The 18663-nt window shown below is 53.7% G+C and overlaps 2 protein-coding genes across 5 annotated transcripts; both read right to left on the bottom strand.

The window, feature by feature from the left end:
• Positions 1–205: 205 nt before the first annotated feature.
• On the bottom strand, positions 206–12999 carry VARS1 (valyl-tRNA synthetase 1). 4 transcript variants are annotated; one of them, XM_024984080.2, is made up of 30 exons: positions 11731–12999; positions 11483–11528; positions 9743–9877; positions 9516–9654; positions 9160–9284; positions 8987–9074; positions 8673–8773; positions 8404–8531; positions 6794–6958; positions 6504–6585; positions 5910–6029; positions 5708–5816; positions 5521–5615; positions 5201–5291; positions 4879–5003; positions 4692–4795; positions 4454–4612; positions 4249–4339; positions 4016–4121; positions 3860–3930; positions 3645–3770; positions 3251–3355; positions 3100–3168; positions 2884–2962; positions 2631–2758; positions 2146–2301; positions 1862–2068; positions 1667–1778; positions 1235–1560; positions 206–350 (listed from the first exon to the last, which is right to left on the bottom strand). In XM_024984080.2, the coding sequence occupies exons 1-30, from the start codon at positions 12234–12236 to the stop codon at positions 282–284; spliced, it is 3963 nt and encodes a 1320-aa protein (XP_024839848.1). In that variant the 5' UTR covers positions 12237–12999; the 3' UTR covers positions 206–281. The 4 variants fall into 4 exon arrangements, with proteins under 4 accessions (XP_024839848.1, XP_024839849.1, XP_024839850.1 ...); XM_024984081.2 differs by having other exon boundaries at positions 8987–9071; XM_024984082.2 differs by lacking the exon at positions 11731–12999 and having other exon boundaries at positions 11107–11528.
• On the bottom strand, positions 12999–17957 carry LSM2 (LSM2 homolog, U6 small nuclear RNA and mRNA degradation associated). Its single transcript, NM_001101177.1, is given in 5 exon segments — positions 12999–13466; positions 13576–13635; positions 13748–13778; positions 17086–17153; positions 17754–17957. Coding segments are annotated over 5 exon segments (288 nt in total). The 5' UTR covers positions 17757–17957; the 3' UTR covers positions 12999–13340.
• Between the last annotated feature and the right edge of the window lie 706 nt (positions 17958–18663).

Genomic DNA, 18663 nt, shown 5'->3' with positions numbered 1-18663 from the left:
CGGGAGGAGGAGGGAGCGAGTGAGCACCGTGACTCAGGCCTGGCTCAGGGCCAAGGCCAGGCCCAGACAGACGCACCTCTACCCATCAGGACCCAGTGCCTCATGCCCAGCCTGCTGCCCTCCGTTCACACTGGCACCCCTGAGGATCCAGGAACCCAGCCCCTCAGCAGCCCCCTCCCCAGCCCCACCACACACACAGTCGAGGTTTTGTGGCAAAATATTTTATTGCTGCCCTCCCCAGGGTGGACCACTGGGAGTTATGAGGGTTGGAGTTTGGTGTTTCACAGCATCTTCTGAAACAGGGCAATGGCCTCATCAACCTTCCTGAGCTCTGCTTCTGTCTGCTGGAGCTGAGGACAGAAGAGGGGGTGGTGGGTGAGGAGGCCCAGGCCCAGGAGAGGAGAACCCCAAACGCCCACAAGAGCAGACGGATTCGAGTTGGAAAGATGGGTGAGGACCATGGGCAGGGAGTAGCCGGGGGCCCAGTGTGTTTGGCCGGCCTGTCTTCCCCCTAATTCTCACCAACCTCCCACTAGCAGCCTCCTCCGCCCAGACTAGAATCCTCATTCACTTCTATCAACACCCTGTTCTCTTGCACCATCTCTGGCCTCCTGGGTCCTGCCTTTTCCTGGAGTGTTCAGTTCCCAAGGACAAAGGGGCCTCAGCGCTCATATGCGCCACCCAGTGGCCCAGCCCCAGGCCCTGACCCTGGAGGTAGAGCACAGTGGTTAGGAACGCAGGCTCCGAGGCAGGCCCTTAGCCTTCGCTTGGAAAATGGTGATGCTAATACTGCCCTGCTGTGAGAGGGCTTCCGGGTAGACAGGAGTGAGAGAACCCTGCTCAGCCATCCGGGTTCTTAGCTTCCATTCTTGTTCCTTTGTGCCCCTGGTTTACCCCATGGTTCCTCCCTGGAGGGGCCCCAGGTGATCTGCTGAGCTCCCTGACTACACTGGCTCCATCCTGAGCCCAGGTACCAGCGTGTGGATGCCACATTCTGGGCAGTGGGTGGTGCGTGAGGGGTCTGGCTGGCTGGATGGTCTGCCTCCATCTTCAAATTGCTGTGTGACCCAGGGCTGTGCCCCTGCCCTGGCTGTCCTTCATGTGTAAAAGGAGGGATTCCATGGTCCCACCTGCTCTCCTGCTGGGCCAGGCAGAGCAGCTGCAGGAGGGAGTTTGATGGTGGAGGGAGCAAGAGGTGGGAAATGGGGAAGGAACTGCCCCACATGCCACACACCTTGGCTTCATCTGCCTCCTGGACTTTGAGGGGCACCTTGACAGTGTAGCCTGAGGCGGCACGGCGCTCCCGCAGACGCTGGGCCTGCCGCTGCGCCTCGTCACGCTTGGTCTGCAGTTTGCCCAGCTCCCGGGCTGGGTCTACTAGCCCCTGCAGCTGCAGGTGGACGGAGCAGCGGTCAGAGGCCAGGGCCACAGCGCAGCCCTGGGGTGCAGAAGCCCCCAGCGCCAGGACGGCCACAATCCCCGCGCTGGCCAGTGTCTGCACGTAGCCCGACACCGCTGATGCCAGGGCACCTGTGGCCTCGTCAGCCACTTCCAGGAAACCTGCCGGGGGAAGGGAGACAGGTGAGGAGACAGAGACGAGGCAGCCATGCTAGACACTGGTCCCGGGGTGGGAGGGGACAGGGGAACGTGCAGGCCCAAGGCTCACAGTCAGGCCGGATCCGGGTAAGGTTGTAGTCGGCACGCAGGGAGCGCACGGCTCGAGTGATGCTCAGGGCCAGCTCGAAGGCAGCTTCTGCCTCAGGGTCCTTCCAGGAGCACTAAGGGGAGGAGAAGGGGGTGAGGAAGCTGGGGCAGCTCTGAGGAGCTCCCCGGAGCCCCCTATCCAGGCTGTACCCCGTACCTCTGAGGGCTCTGGGTAGGCAGTGACGCAGAGGCTAGGGGGAGCTTGTGGTGTCCGCCGGGGCAGCCGCTGGAACAGCTCCTCAGTCACGAAGGGCATGAAAGGTGAGAGTAGCCGCAGGCCCACGTCCAGGCAGGTGTAGAGGGTCTGGCGGGCGCACTCGGCTGCTACCTGGTCCACCCCATTCAGCACAGGCTTAAGGCACTCCTGGGGGCAGAAGGGCACAGGGTTCAGAGCTGGAGAAGGCCAAGGACCGGGAAGGGGGGCAGGCAGCTCCTCCTTACCAGGTAGACATCACAGAGCTCATAGAGCCAGAAGCTGTACTGGGCGGTGGTGACAGCCGGGAAGTCGTAGGCCTGGAAACCTTGGTTACTGAGCCTCACAGCTTCGGTCAGCCGGCTGCGGATCCAGCGGTCCACCAGACTCTCGCGGCCTCCAGGCTTACGGCGGGGGAAGGAGCCTGTCAGCCAGGGGGCACCATGTGCCCAGGAGGAGGGGCCACAACCCCATGGGAACGGGAACCACAGGGAATCTGCATTCCAGGTGGAGATGGGTCCAAAGCAACCACCACGTGCCCAGGGTAGTGGCCAAGGCCAGAAAGGGCCGGCCCTGCCACTGTGCGGGAGGACTGCAGTGCCTGAGGCTCCCCGTGTCCTGTTCCCCAAGCTACACGCAGGCTCCTTAGGGGCAGGGGCCGGGCTTGAGGTTGGGATGGCAAGGGTGTGACCTGCATGGGTGCTGCTCATCTCACTGCCCACAAGGCTCTCACCTCAGACGTGGGTGAGGGCACGAAACCCTTCCCAAGGCCACGGAGGGCAAACTTGGTGGCGTTCCAGAGCTTGTTGCAGAAATGGCGGTACCCCAATATCCGGTTCACATCCAGGTTGATGTCACGGCCTAGGTGGAGGTGAAGCGTGAGTCCACACTGCTCTCCCTCCCGGCCCTCGGCCCTGGGCAGCGGAAAGCGGGGTGCCTCCGGGGAGGAAGAAGGATGCAGCTGAGACTGCTGTGGGGAGCCGTACCCTGGGACGTGTAGGCGCATAGTCCAAACCGGAGCGCATCGGTGCCACACTCGGGGATCCCCGTCGGGAAATCTGCCTTCTGTGGGGGAAGGAAGAGTCAATGGAGGGGGAGGAATCAATAGAGGAGGAGTCAGGGAGGGGACTGTCCTAAGCCAGGCTCACCCGCCTTCTGCCTACACGCCAGCCACCAGCCCACCCCTCTATCTGCCCCCGTACCTGCCCCTCTTTTGCCTTCTCCACCTCGCTGGGATCCAGGTTGCTATTCAGTAACTGGTCGTGGAGACCCTGAAGGTGAGGTGGGAGCAGTCAGGGGCCCGTGACCACCGCCCCACAGCCCTTCCCGGCCTGACCCAGCACCCAGCCCCACCTGCAGGGTGACCCCATGGATAACGTCCAGGGGGTCAATGACATTGCCTAGAGACTTGCTCATCTTCCGGCCGTGGGCGTCCCGCACGATGGCATGGAGGTAGACCTGCGAGGCCAGGGTAGGGAAGGCCCGTGAGGACGTCTCCCCACCTAGACCCCAGTGCCTCTCCCCTCACCCCTCCATCTGGTCTGTTCCTCTCTGAACCTCGGGCCCCTCAGCGGCCCCGCCAGCCCCTTCTCGTGAATCAGAAGTGCTCCCTCTTCTAGGAAGCAAGGTACAGGATTGCTTAGCAGAGCACAGGCTGGTTTGCAGCCCTACCAGCCCCCTTGGCCAGGCCCACCCACAGCTGTCCAGGTGAGGGAGGGGACTGTGGGGGTCGCGGCAGTCTCCACACCTCTTTGAAGGGCAGCTTGCCAGTGAGCTTGAGGCCAAGCATGACCATCCTGGCCACCCAGAAGAAGAGGATGTCATGGCCTGTCTCCAGCAGCGTCCCCGGGTAGAACACACTCAGATCTTCTGACTGGGGTCAGAGCAGGGCGTGAGTGATGGGGAGCCATGCACCCACACCCAAGATTCCCACCCAGCCCTGGTCTGGCCCCAGGAATGTACCTGGTTGGGCCAGCCTAGGATGGAGAAGGGGAAGAGGCCAGAGGAGAACCAGGTGTCCAGTACATCTTCATCTGAGGGGAGCCAGAGGTCAGAGGTCAGAGGGGTGGAGGTGAGGATCGGCCCCCCACTGCCCCCCACCGCAAGGCCCCGCCTTGCCTTGCTGGAGACTGATCTTGTCAGGGGACACGCAGAACTCCTTGGCTGCCTTCTCCCGGGCCTCGGCCTCAGTGCGCCCGCTCACCCAGTACCGCCCGTCAGGGTCCTGCCATGCCCAGGTGGAGTGAGTACCCAAGAGGGCGCCTCTGCCTGTCCCCCCACCAAGACCCCATGCACTGAAAGCCCTCCCCCACCCCAGATGTGCCAGTCTCCAGCCCTGGCCTGGTTCTCACCTCCCCTGGGGGCACGGCGGGGTCATTGACAGTGATGAAGTAGGCTGGGATGCGATGACCCCACCACAGCTGCCGGGAGATACACCAGTCCCTGAAAGTGGCAGGGGGAGGAGAGGGCATCAAGGAGGGGCGGGTGGGGCACCAGGCTGTGCCCGGCTCGGCCCGTCACCCGGTCGCCCTCCCCACATCGAGGGGCCCGACGCACCGGATGTTGTCCATCCAGGCGTGCCACGTCCGCTGATGGGCCTCCGGGAGGATGCGGAGGTCACCCCGTGTCACGGCAGCGCTGGCGGCCTGAGCCATCTCCCCACAGCGCACGTACCACTGCGGCCGCAGCAGAGGCTCCACCACGTCCTTGGAGCGGCTGCAGGTACACGTGGGTGAGGAGGCTGAGTGGGGAGCACCCCGAGGCGCCCACCCCCTGCCCTGGCCTCCACCCTCACTTGCAAAGTGGCACCACCATGGGGTTGTCCTCAATGCCGCGGAACAGCCCCTGCTCCTTGAGCGCTGCCAGCACCGCCTTTCTGGCCTCAAACCTGGGCAGGCCCTGGAGAGGAGACAGGCTCTGTCATGGCTGTGCCAGGAGCCCCGCTGTCTCCTGACACGGCCACCTCGCCCAGGCTGTCTCACCAGGAAAGGTGGGGGCACGTTGACGAGGGCCCCGCGGGCGTCCATAATGCTGACAGCCTCCAGCCCGTGCCGCTGCCCAACCTCATAGTCATTCTGGTCGTGGGCGGGGGTGATCTTCACCGCACCTGGGGTGTACGTGGGGGTGCGGGGTCACGCAGGACTCAGTGCAGTCTCTGCTCACGTGCACCCCGCCTTTTGCCAATGGATGTGCTCTCAGACCACCCCATCCCCAACACAGTCCCCTGAGAACCGGCCCAAGTCCTGCAAGTTCAGGTGCGCCTCATGGCTCCTTCCTGTCCCCACAGGACAACCCGGAGCTTACCTGTGCCGAACTCCATGTCCACAAAGTCATCAAAGACGATGGGGAGGCTCCGAGACACAAATGGGTGGATCACGCTCTTGCCCTTCAGGTGCTGGGGACAGAAGGAGATGCCAGAAACGCACAGTGGGCTGGGCCCGACTCCCTCCTACGCAGGGTCCTGATTTCTTGACACCCAAACTCCATCCACAGGGCCAGAAAGCAGCCAGAGCCATGTGTTTTGAATCCAATTTTCTCAGTGCCCATCCCATCCCTACACATAGTGTGGAAGCCCTCTTCGCCCAGCATTCTTCCCCCAGCTGCGGGCAGCACCCCCACCACACCTGGTATCTGGGGTCTTTGGGATGCACAGCTACGGCCACATCTCCCAGCATCGTCTCGATCCGAGTGGTTGCCACTACCACCTCGTCGTTGCTGTCTGGGGTGACAGGAGGCCTTGTGGTCTCAGCAGTGAGCCCTTCCCGCCCCTCGCCCAACCCCGCCCAGGATCCTGGCGCCCCTGGCTCCTACCTGAGCCTTGGACCTTGTAAGCAAAGGAGACAAGGACCCCAAACTCCACCTTCTCTTTGTAGCCAGGCACGGAGAGCAGTGTGCGACCTGTCAGCTCCTTCTTATCCACCTATGAGACAGAGCGTAAGAAAAGAGGCCCAAGGGCTGGGGCTGGGGGTGTGTGGTGGAGATGCAGAGAGCTGGGGGGAAGGAAGGGGCACACCTCGATGTCGGAGATGGCAGAGTTGAGGGTGCAGGACCAGTTGACAAGGCGGGTGCTGCGGTAAATGATTCCCTCCTCGTGGAGCCGTACAAAGGCCTCCGTCACGGCTGCTGACAGTTTCTAGTGGGAACAGGGGAAGCCAGAGATGGGCCTGAGTGCTGAGGCAGCAGAGGCCAGTGGGACCCGGCAGCACAGAGCCCCCTGCCAGCACACAGACCCCTTTAAGGGCTGGAGGGGAGAAGTGCTTTTCTTGAGCAGGGAGAGGGGACTATGGGAACACACAGATAGGAAACTGTTGATATGGCAGGGAAGTCACTCAGTTAGGAACAGGGGTTAGTGCAGAGTCCTAGGGGTGCAAGCTCGGGGGAGGGGGAGGCCCCTCAGGTGCCACCTGAAGGAGTTTGAGCTCCTATAGGGAGCGACAGGGAACACAAAGGGCCGTGACATGGGGCAGAAAGTGGCATTTGCAGCTGAGCCCTAGTGGTTTCCTACGAGTGGACCACCTGCTGGGGGAGGGCCCCCCGCGTGTGCGCTCTTCTGTGGGGAGCTTCCCCCTCCCACCCCAGCCCCGAGACCCCTCCTACTCCTACTTACAGGATCCATGGTGAAACAGGCTCGATTCCAGTCCAAGGAGCTGCCAAGCTTCTTCAGCTGGTGGTAAATCCGGTCACCTTTCCTGGGAGTGGACAGACAGACCAGGGTCAGCAATGGGGTCTGGGCTGGCGGGTGACATCAGGTAGCTAAAGGGGCAGAAGGTGGGGGTCACTCATTGCTCTGAGATGGACCTGGGCCCTGGGCCCCCATGACCCTCAGCCTCTGTGGGCGGGTCTGACCCTGCAGCCAGGGTCGTGGGGCTGCGATGCCAGCAGGGACTTGGCACTCACTCCTCCTTCCACTTCCAGACCTCCTGCAGGAAAGCCTCTCGCCCCAGCTGGTGCCGACTCAGCCCCTGCTCGCGCCAGAGTTTCTTCTCCACCACCACCTGGGTGGCAATGCCCGCGTGGTCACAGCCAGGGTTCCACAGGGTGGTCTCTCCGCGCATGCGGTGCCTGCAGGGAGCATGGAGAAGCAGAGGTGAGCGAGTGGTGGAGCTGCCCTGAGGGAAGCAGGGACTCCAGACAGGAGGTCGATGGACTCAGGAAAGGAAGGGGTGGTGGATTAGAACTCTCCCCTTGCTAAAATCGTCAGGGAGAGATGCGTGAGGACAGCCCAGGCAATTTGGCAAAAACAACTAAGAGGAGGCTCCTGCCCAACTAGATAGCAAAACATATCAGAGAGCTATGATCATTAAAACAAGCTTCCACAGGAACCAGGAACAAAGTTACCGATTAAGGAAACAAAACAGTGACTGGAAACAGATCTAAGCATATTTAGTATTTGTTAAGGGTGGCATTTCATGTCAGTGGAGAAAGGACAAACTGTTCAATAAATTTGTTGGAGACTGTAGCTAATTTGATTGGAAAATTGCCCTACTTCCCCATAGTCACAAAAATAATTTTATTTTAAAGTCTAAATTTAATTGTTTTTTTTTAAAAAAAACCCTTCAACTTAAGAAAACAAAACTATGAGAAAGAGCATTAGAAAATGGTATAATTTCCAAAAATAAGAAAATAACAGGTGATCGTGTTTATAACTTTGAGGCAGGGGAGGCTTTCTTTAACAAGATAGTGAAGAGTAAATCAAAGAACACTGGTAAACTTAACTAGGTTCACTGTATTTGTACATGATTTTCAATGACTCACCTAACTACATTATATTCATTTCTGTATTGATCTCTTTACCCCCACTAGGTTTAGAGTTCCTTGGGGACAGGACTGCAGCAACTCCTTCCTCATACAGACCACAGATATTTCTTATATGCTGTAACGAATATGGACACTTTCTGACATTTTCAATATATTGTTGTTTAGTCGCTAAGTCATGTCTAATTCTTTGTGACCCCATGGACTATAGCCCACCAGGCTCCACTGGCCATGGGATTTCCTAGGCAAAAATATTGGAGTGGTTTGCCATTTCCTTCTCCGGGGATCTTCCTGACCCAGGGATCGAACCTGTGTCTCTTGCATTGCCAGGTGGATTCGTTATCACTGAGCCACCTGGGAATCCCCTGGGTACATGAATATGTAAGTAAATAGGAAAGGTCTTGAAAGACACACATCACAATGATAATAGTGGCTAATTCTTAGGAAGGAGTGAATCTGGAGGAAGGTGGTCAAGGAAACTTGAAGTTTTAAATTTCTTACAAGAAAATATTCACATTATTTCTTTCTAAATTCAAAATAATGTTATTTTTAGTGGCATGAGAAGAGAGTTTACAAGTGTAAGTGCTGGTTACTTGACCAGAAGATGATGCTAAGTCATCAGATGGGAACGACCTAGAAGCAAATGTAGCACCACCAGGGGGCAGAGGTGAGAGACCCAGTCAGCAAAGAAGGGAGCCAAGGAGCAGGAGCCAGAAGGCAGAGGGAAGCCAGAGGAGAGGACAGGAGCTCACCAGCGGGTCAGGGAGTCCTGGATGGCGTTGGTGAGCGCATGGCCCAGGTGCAGGGAGCCTGTCACGTTGGGGGGTGGGATGCACATCATGAAGATGCCCCGGGGGTTTGGTGCTGACACGCTGGAACGCTGATGGGGAGGAAGATGGGTGCTTGCTAAGGCCTCGTGTCACCTCTTCCATGGCCTGGCCCCTTCCTGGGCCATGGATCCTTCAGCCCTGTCCCTCCCTGCCCCCATCCCCTCCAGGCCTGGGCGGCAGTGTCCACTCACCCCATACTCAGGCCTGAAGAAGCCCTGCTGCTCCCACCAAGGGTACCAGGCAGCCTCCACGTACTGAGGGCTGTAGGAGTCAGGCATGGTGCCACTGACATCTGAGGGAGAAGGGCAGGGTCAGAGCCGAGGCTGGGAGCAGCTGGGAAAGGGATGAGGGGCCGGCAGAGGACATGGGCCTCCCTAAGCAAAGTAGTGGGAGCAAGGACAGAGGAAACAGGATACAAAGAAAAAAGGAGGGTGGGGTGAAGAGTGGGGGGGTCTCTCTTCCCCCTCCTTTATTATTTTTTTTTTCCCCTCCTTTCTTTTAGTACCTTTCTTTTCCCCAGGTGGGGTCGGGAGATCGTAGGTAATGACCCCAGGATCCCGTTTCTCCCTCTTCTCTGGTTTTGGTTTCTTCTGCTTGGGAGGGAAAGGATATAGGCCTAGATACCAGCCACTCACCATGGCACCAACCCTCCATCCTGCTCCACCCTCAGCCTCTCACCTCCCCAGGGGGTGGCTGCTGCTGTTGGACTTTCTGCTTCTGCTGGAATTTCTCTAGTTTTTCCCGTTTCTTTGCCTCTTTCTTGAGTTGAGCAGCCGTTTTGGGGGGTGCAGGGACCTCAGAGCCTGGAAAGAGGCACAGAAATGTAGACCTGTCCCTGCAGGTCTGTGAACAGTGCTGTTCACAGGGCTACCATGTCTCAGATGGCCTATTTAACTCCCCAAAGACTCCCCCATGTTGACCTCCCACCTAGCATCCCCCAGCTCCTGTCCCATTGATTCTGCTATTCCTGAGAGAAAAGAAAATGAGCAAGGGCCCAGAGGAACCCCCTCCCCACCCACTCCATCTTTCCTCACCTGGCTGTTGGGAGAGAGACCTGGCCCCTGAATACAGAACCACTTCTCCCAGTACGGCCCGGAATTCTGGCTGCTGAACACATGTGATAAACCAGCGAGTCACATTACCCCAGATCCGGCGGGCAGAGGGGTCCAGGACCTGCAGTGGGGGGAAGAAATGAATTATCCTTAGTCACCCTGTAGTGAGGTCCGAGGGAACCTGTCCTCATTCTTCCCCATTGACTCACATAACGGAAAGGCAGCAGCAAGGCTGTGACAGCTGCCAGGTCAGCCAGAGTTGGGGCCTCCCCGGCCAGGTAGGTATGCAGTCGAAGCCATTCTTCCAAGGGACTCAGGGCTCTGCCCAGGGCCGCCAGTGCAGCCTAGTGGGAAGGCGAAGAGGTATGAGATAATGCTTGGCCCATCTCAGTCCCCACCCCCATGCAATCCATTTGGGTCTCCTTCCATTCCCACAGATCACCAGTTTCTTCTTCACTGAAAAGATCATAATAAAAATTCTTCCCACTCATTCAATAAATGCCTACCGAAAACTTTTTTGGGGGGCTGGGTCACAGGGCATGTGGGATTCCTTGACCAGGGATCCAACCATGCCCCCTGCAGGGGAAGCACAGAGTATGTTAATCACTGGACTGCCAGGGAAGTCCCCCTACTGAACACTTATTATACGTCAGCTGCAATATACTAAGCACAAGAGGCTAAAGATTACATGAAGCAACATGGTAACTGCTTCAGCAAATATGTATTAAGTACCTCCTGCATGCCAGGCACTTATCTAATGAACAGGGAGGCGGTTTGAACAGATGGAGTCCATGACCTGTTGGAGCTTACATTCTAGTTGGGGGGGGGCGGGGCGGCGACAATAAATGTGCAAATATATAATGCATTACCGTATTGTTCTCCTTAAAAGCCCTGAAAAAACAATAAATGAGGCTGAGGAGGAGAGAGAATCCCAGAGGGGGAGCCCTCTATTTCGATAGTAGTCAGGATATGAGAGGGTAAGTCAGGATCTAAGTCATATATTCATTTCATTCATTCATTTGTTCAAAAACTATTAAGTATCCACCATATGCCCAATACTCTGCAAGGAGGTGGTGTTATTAGGCCTTGTAAAGCACAGCTCCATTCAGGAAGAATTTACATTGATAATCTGGTGTGATTCTCTCTCCTTTCCCCTGCTTTCCTTCTTCATTTCTTTTCTCCTTTGTCTTCTTCCAGCAACTGTCTTCTCTGACTGCCTCTCCTCACCTCTTCTTCACCCAGTCTTTTCCTACAACTCATAGTAACCTCTAACTAACCTCCTCAGTTTCAGTTTCAGAGGTTTCACCAAACTCAGAGACTTTTAAAGCACCTGGCACTAGATTATGTGCTCTGCACACATCTTTTAACCTTCTCAACATGTTCTCAATTTTCATTTTCATAGACAAAAGACCAAGGCTCAGAGAGTTTAACCTGCCCAAAGTTACCATACCAGGTGGCAACCCGGGATATGATCAGTCTTTTTCAACGTCTGATACGCTATCTTCCTGGCTCACCATCCATTCCGTTTTGCTTTCTTCTAAATTTCCCCCTCCCACTTTGCGCTGCTTCTCACCTGAGGGTCTTGGGCCGAGCTTCGGAGTCCCAAGGCCGGCAGCGTAGCCCCACAGGCAGCTGGTATTAGCTCGGTGTCAGCGTAACTGACCCACTGTTGGACCAGGACGGCTGCCCGACTACCCCCGGGACCCCCCAGGCCTGCTGGCCACAGCAGCTGGGACACAGCCGTGGCCCCCCACACCCAGAGCCCACCGGGACCCTGTTCCAGGGCTGGCAGACGGGGTGGAGGAAAAGGAGTCCTGCTGGCGGGGGGCGGCTGGAGACAGACGCGGGGGTGGGCTCCTCCCCATCCCGGACCCTCCCCAGCTTCCCCGTAGCGAGCAGCTATGAGGGCTCGGAGGCTGGGGAAGGCATCGGGGTGAGGAGAGACGTACAGAATGGACATGGTTACGCGGGATGTCCGAACGCGGTAGAAAAACCCTAAGGAGAAAGAGAGACAGGGTAAGACCGAGGCATCTAGGACTAAGTATGACTGGGCCTCAAGAGCCGAGGACCCAGCTCTCGGAGTGGCAGTGACAGTGGGGAACTAACTTCCCGTGACCGCGGGCCCTCGGGGAGTGTGGGAAGCTCGGAGGAGCCCCTTGGCTGCCGTGGGACGCGGGTTCGGGCTGCATGTACGTACTGGAGGGAGGTGGTCACACTGAGCCGGACATCCACCTCATAGCCGGGCGCCGGCCGAAGCTGGACTGGCCTGGCGGCTGCAGCCGAGGAATCCGGCGACCAGGGACGGCGGGCGGTTCTCTGGGCGACCCTAGCTCCCTGCGACAGCCGCCCGGGCCGTCGGCGCCCACGTGTCCCCCCCTTTGTGACTGCGAGCGTTTCCGGGCCCGCGGGTCCTGGCGCGGGCGACCGTGCCCCGCCTGCGTGTGCGGGCGCGGTCCTGCTGCACCCTGGCCTGGGGGCGGTCACGCCGCCCGCTGCAGATCGCGCTCCTGAGGAATGGCGCGGGGCGTGGGCACGGGGGTGGCGGGAGGAGGACGCCCCCGGGAACCGCGACCCCGTCAGGCGCCGCCGCGGACACCCCGCGCGGGTCCTCGGCCGGGAGGGAGGGCGGCGCCGAGCGGACAGCCGGGGAAGCGGCTGGGAGAGCGCTACCCGATGCAGACGGCGCCCGGTACCGGGGTCCATTCGACCAAAGGCCCCGGCGTGCAGGTTCCCCGCCTCCTAACCTCCCGGGCCTCACTTCCTCCTCTGTGGGAAGAGGGAGTCACGCTGGAGAGCCTCTAAGGTCCCCTCATGCTGAGAACTCTTATCTGTAGCGGGAACTCTTATTTGCTAACTGCGTGTGTTCAATGCCAGCAACTCTCCACAGCAAAAATTGTCATTTGTTTATATTTATCTACAATAGATATGGGGGAAAAGTGTACTGATTTGGGGGGCTTGAGGAAGAAATCCAGCAGCATCAAACGCACTTTTGCTGTCTCATTAACTTTCATATTAATGGAAGGACAGCAAGCACTGTAGATACACTTATATAAGACCAACATAGATAAGACCGGGGATCGATTTCATCCAGAACTTGGAAGGAGAATGGAGAGCAAATGAGTTCGAGGATCTTTCTCTCGTGACTAAAAGGGAACCTGTTAACCCTCCCTTTGTTACCTCCCTTCACCCCTCAAAAACTTATTTCCTCCAAGAGCAGGGAAGGCCCCCCCACACTGGGAGAAGTAGGAGTCACATACGAAATTAGAAAAAGAAAGCAGTAAGACTGATGCCAATGTTCAGAAAACACGGCATAGTCCAGTTGGGGTAATGCTATGGTTTATACCAGGAGTAGTAGCGGATAATGCTGGGGTAATTGAGAGTAACAGGGCTTGGACGAATTAAGCGCGCCTTTCCCACCCACTCTCCAGCCCCCTTCCCAAAGCGCACACAGAACCAGAACTCGAATTTGCTTCATAAATTTTATTCCCGATGCGGGATAGATTCCTTCCCTCCCCACAATAAATCACGTGCCACCCTGGAGAGATTTGACAGATTCTCCCACCACCTCCAGGGAAGAAGAGAAAGGCAGGTGCTGGAGACAGGGAAGGCTTCTCAGTTCCTCAGCCTACTCAACAGAGGACAGCCGCTCCCCATTATTAGCCCTCTCATCCACATTCTTTAAAAAAAAAAAAAAAAAGCTTTTGCTATCAAAAAAACAAACAACACCTCAAGAAGTATGGGAGGGAGGCCTCCGGGCTGGGAAATGATGTTAAGGGTCACCAATGGAGGGGAAGGGAGGAGGAACTATCATTGCTTCTGCTGCAAGGCCTCCTTCCTTGCTGCATCTTGTAGCAACTGTGTGTCGACTTCATCTGCTGGCAACTGCACATACCGAACCACTGAGCCACGGATGAAGCAGTTCTTCACTGATAACTAGACAAAGATAGGCAAATGTGAAAACATCCTTAAAAAATGCCCTCTATCCAGCCAGGGACCCCCTGCTTTCTTTGAGAGGCGTTCCTCTTCTCTATCCACAACTCACCATGTGAGGGTATTTCTCAGGGTCTGTGACACTGATGTCAGTTAGTTTGATGTTGAGATACTAAGAAAAGATGAACACCATCATTAAAACTAGAGACAAGATGAAAGTACCCAGCTCTCAAGCTCTCCCGTATCCTTCCCCAAGACCCCATTCAGGGCCCTTATAATCTCACCTGATCCACAGAATGGAGGGTTCCACAGATGCTGTTATGGGCAAAGAGAGGGTAAAACCAAATTAATTTATACCAAAGTCAACACAGAGGTGACTTCAGAGCAGGGGATAAGAACACGGTTGGGGGAAGTAAAGGACTTGAAGAAACCAGAAAAGGTACAACCAGAAAGGGGCATGACTAAGCTCTGGAGTACGAAACAAAGTGCTTCCAGAGCAGTGTGTTATTTTAGACCTCACATCTCTTCTCCCTAAACCAACTCACTCTTGTGCTGCCATCAAACAATTGTTATGTGCCAGACCTGTATTCTCCATAGTATTTGTAATCTTTACAGCCATTTCATTAGGTAGCTATTATGAAACATCCAGGGGCCCAGAAACATTTTGTAACTTGTCCAAGTTTAGAACAAGGACTTTGATCCAGGCCTGTCTGACCCCCCAAATCATCAGTTCTTTTCAAATACTACTGCTTTGGAACCAGAGCCCCATATGTAATGTATATAAATTAACAAACTAGCAGTGTTCTTGATGATGTAGGCACAAGGGATGTCCTCTGCCTCAATCCATGAGCCCCCTGCAATGTTAAAGAGGGATGCCATCTAAATACCAGTGCTTCAAGCCAGACTCTCTCCCAATCCTTTAATTTCTGCTCATGATTTCAACACTCTCACAACCTCAAACCCTGTAAATCGAGGACCCTTCATGTCCTACAAATCCCCATTGTTTGCTGATGTCTAACATTTCTGCAATTTCTATAATTCTCTTTGACAAACCAAGGTCTAATGTCATTACAGTTCAATCCACGCTAGCCTCCAGCCTGGCTGCCTTCATCCTAACCATCCTGCATGTCACTCCCAGATTCTAAGTTCCTTAGAACCTGTTTCTCAAACACTAATGTGCGCGCAAAGATTCCAAGAATCTATGACAAAAGGGGAAACATAAGCTAGTGTAGTATGTGTATAGTGTGGTAAAGGTTGTCAATAGTTTTTTCTGTAAGAATAACTGCTCTTTAATTGCCTTTTTGTATTTAAAAATTGTTAATAGTTTTAAAACATCCTTATCTTGCCAAAATTCAAGTTGTCGGTTCTCTGTTGGACCCTAGTTTTTGTAAAATTCTAAGTATTTGAAATCCAGTGTCAGACCAACTGCCTCAGTGGTGATTTCCCCATATTCCTGGATGCTTAAAAAAAAAAAAAAAAAAAACAACCCTTTGATGGTGCCCTATCACCTACTGCAGCTGTGAAATAACTTTCAGGAATGGCATAAAGTGGTAACTTTTCTTCAGTCCCTTTAGAATGAGATACTTGGCACAAAAGTGGTCTGACACCCAGCATGAGAGAAAGAGCACTTCTCCCAACCCAATGGATTACCTTCGAATCTTTTAAGTCCTTGCTTTAGGGTCTGAGGCTATAACAGTTATTCTTGCCATTTGCAAAACCCAGGAAGAAAAAAAGAGGAAAATAAAAAACAAGTCATCTTACAGAAGTGATGGAAGTAGTTGTGGTTTCCACACTTGTCTCTCTACATGGACCCAATTTATATGCCATCAATATCATATGCATTGCGGGTACCATAGATCAGAAATCTCTGACCTAAAAGGCAAATAAATCCCTTGCTTCACCATTCCACCATGTCAATGTTTCCCCCACTAAGAAATTACCTCACATAGAAATGTAGAAGAAACTGCTAGGGAGAGAATACATCGACTCAAACTTTCTAAAGGACAGTCAGGTAGTATGTTTTGATATTTAAAATGTACATTTCATTCAAAGCATTCTTTTTTTCTTCTAATGAAATGAGATGTATACAAAGATTTATGCTTGAGGATGTTCAGGGCAAAATCACTTGTAAAAACGAAGAACTGGGAACAGCCTAAGTGTCCAGCAGCAAGGTTTTGCTTAAATCAGTTCTAGCCAGCTTAGAAAAATGCTATTCAGACATTAACAACGTTAAACATCAACTTTATTGACATGGAAAATACCCACAACATACTGTTAAGTGAAAAGCAAGTTTCACAACTGCATAGAGACTACGACCCTGTTTTTAATTTAAAAAGAGGTGAAATGAAAGTTTCTCAGTTATGTCTGACTCTTTGCGACCCCATGGACTATAAAGTCCGTGGAATTCTCCAGGCCAGAATACCAGAGTGGGTAGCCTTTCCCTTCTCCAGGGGATCTTCCCAACCCAGGGATCAAACCCAGGTTTCCTGCATTGCAGGCGGATTCTTTACCAGCTGAGCCACAAGGGAAGCCCAAGAATACTAGAGTGGGTAGCCTATCCCTGCTCCAGTGGATCTTCCTGACCCAGGATCTTCTGCATTCCAGGTGGATTCTTTACCAACTGAGCTATCAGGGAAGCCCATTAAAAACGTATGGGGGTGGGGGGGTGGGGGGGGCAGATAATGGAATTTAAGTAAGTTCTGATTTTGTCTTTTACTAGTTGTGTAGACCTAACAATTAATTAACCAAGTTTCTTAATCTATCCAACCTTCAGTTTCCTCATGTGTAAAACAGCAACAATAGTGTATGCCATGTAGAGATGTTCTGAAAATAAAATGAGTTAAACAATTTATTCAGGCCTGTGTTAGACATTAGGTACACAGTGGTAAGCTGTGTACCTAATGGTCTTGGCCCTGTAGGAAAGACGGTTCCTAAACAGTTAATACATTTCTATGAAATCACAATTTGAGAAGCACCCACTAGCAAGGAAAAAGACTTTGTAACAGAAGGGTGTACTTGGCTAGAACCAGGAAAGTCCAGGGATATAGCGTTTAATCCAAGTCCTGAGAGATGATTAGAAGCTAAGGATACAAGGGGCCAGGGGATGTAAAACAGTACAGACAGAAGGAGCTGCACTGGTCTCCTGTGTATCTTTTATATTTTCTTCAACAAAAGCGAGATTATGCCACATATACAGTACTGCAATAGCTTTTCCTATTGGTATCTCATTTCTATGTAACAGCTATATTATATGGAAATACCACAATCGAACCCATTCCCTATTTATGGCTATTGCCCCCCCCCAACTTGTGTCTATTACACACACACACAAATCTACCAACATCTTTCTACATACATCGTTACTTGTGGAACTGATACTTCGATTTCTAGAAGTTGGGTCTGCCCTGTCTTCTCTCTGGTACTTACTACTTATATATTTCTTTATATTGTTTTCCAATACATGATACAACTCCCCAGCTAATCTGTAAATTTAAGGCACAAGTCGTTTCTTCCTTTTGTATCTCTCCCATCTTGCCTAGTGCTCAAATACTCGTCAAGTTAAACAGGTTCCAGGGCGCTTGGCACATCCACCCCCTACAAATTTGTGGGAACAAGTACCTACCTCAGGTCATTCTTGAGTTCCACGACCACATCCTTGCCGACAAGGGACTTGAAAAAGGAATAGAAGAGCTATTGGGCGAGAGGGGGAAAACCATCATATGGGAAGGGACATAGTAAAGAGGTGTGAATCCCTGCCAGTATTACCAAACATTGGCATTGGGATCCCGCCACATCTCTGGCAGTTCTCTAAACTTCACATGAAGGAATACTTCACAGGAATACACAGGAAGGAATACTCGAATGAACAGCTGCAGCCCTGACGATGATGCACACTACGAGCCCCTGACATAAAGCCCCCGAGTCATCTACCCTGCACACGTCGGGTCTGCCTCAATGGACTATCTCTCCTGGGGTCCTGCCCACTCCTCCTAGAGAATTGTACAAAGTATTCCACCCGCTCCTTCTCGGAGCCTGGTCTCCGTCAGGGAAATGCTCCTTGAGATCTACAGTCCCTGCTGACTCCCTCATAGGGGGTAAAAAAATTCCGTTTGCTTCCAAGTCTCTTCTCAAAGAAGTTGAGGTGCAGAAACCAATAATGGAGGGAAAAATCTAGGGCCCAACGCCAGCCCAGAGGAACAAAGCCTCCAAAGGGACGCCCACCCTGCCGCGAACCGTCCCAACCGCCCGCGCTCCCCAAGGGCGCCCCCTTGTGACGTCACGGTAACCTACCATGGTGCTTGCTCTCCGCCGGACCGGGAAGGCGCGGGCCGGGTGCCGTGGGCCGGAGGCCTGGCGGGAATTGGATCGCGAGCCCGCGCGTGGGGCGGGGTGGGGTCGCGCAGGCGCAGCGGGGTGGCACAGCGGAGAGCTCCGAGTGATGGAGGAGAGCGAACGGCTGGCTTGCCGCTCAGGGGGAGCCGGCCGGGTAAAACTGACGAAAAAGCCAAAGCCGGGAGAGGGGCGGGGCTTCCCGCCTTCCGACTTCCTCCCGGAGGGGCGAGCGCCCACCGCGCAGGCGCGGGCCCCAACTGCGCCAGGAGGGTCGAAAAGGCTTGGCTCACCGCCTCTTAGGTTTTTATTCCTTTCTATGACAATAAATTCACTTCCAGCCCGATTTGCTCTTACCCTAAAGACACTTCCTATTGCAGACTGACTGCCGGGGAGCTTGTGAAAATCCATGATGATTTGTACACTTTTCTCTGCATGCTACACTTGGGTAACAACAGCAACAAAAAAAAGATCAAGAGCCTGTACGCCAGCAAATCTTGATTTTATCAAAGGTTCCCAATAAACACATTACTCTCAGTCCACATTTCTTTTATACTTTGCCTACGGCTGTCCTATAAAGGACTGAGTAAAACAGAACACACTGGATCGGGGATAAAAATACCCATTCTAATATTTCACTTCCAAATATTTCCCTCTCAAACACAAAGGGACACAAATGCAGTAAATGCAGTTAAACATACTTATATCATGTTCCCCCAGGCTTGATAAGTATGCGAAATTATGACACAATAGGGGAAGGTATTTTTTAAGGAATAAGCTCATCATAAGTTTTTCACTTCTCTTCTTGCATAAAAGTACACATTTGTTAGTAAGTTTTTTAAGAAATATATTCAGCAAGTAAAGGACTGTA

Source organism: Bos taurus, chromosome 23, assembly GCF_002263795.3.
Source record: "Bos taurus isolate L1 Dominette 01449 registration number 42190680 breed Hereford chromosome 23, ARS-UCD2.0, whole genome shotgun sequence".
Taxonomy (NCBI): domain Eukaryota; kingdom Metazoa; phylum Chordata; class Mammalia; order Artiodactyla; family Bovidae; genus Bos; species Bos taurus.
The sequence above is the reverse complement of the archived record's forward strand: the minus strand, read 5'-3'. Positions and strand labels throughout refer to the sequence as shown.

What these genes read in the sequence shown, in the direction of transcription:
- VARS1 (XM_024984080.2), bottom strand. Translation starts at nt 12,236, where the DNA reads ATGGACCCCGGTACCGGGCGCCGTCTGCATCGGGTAGCGCTCTCCCAG. An exon ending in GTCTCTCTCCCAACAGCCAG is followed by an intron (nt 9,285 to 9,515) that starts GTGAGGAAAGAT and finishes GCCTCTTTCCAG; the next exon opens with GCTCTGAGGTCCCTGCACCC. An exon ending in AGAAGGCAAAAGAGGGGCAG is followed by an intron (nt 2,963 to 3,099) that starts GTACGGGGGCAG and finishes CTTCCCCCACAG; the next exon opens with AAGGCAGATTTCCCGACGGG.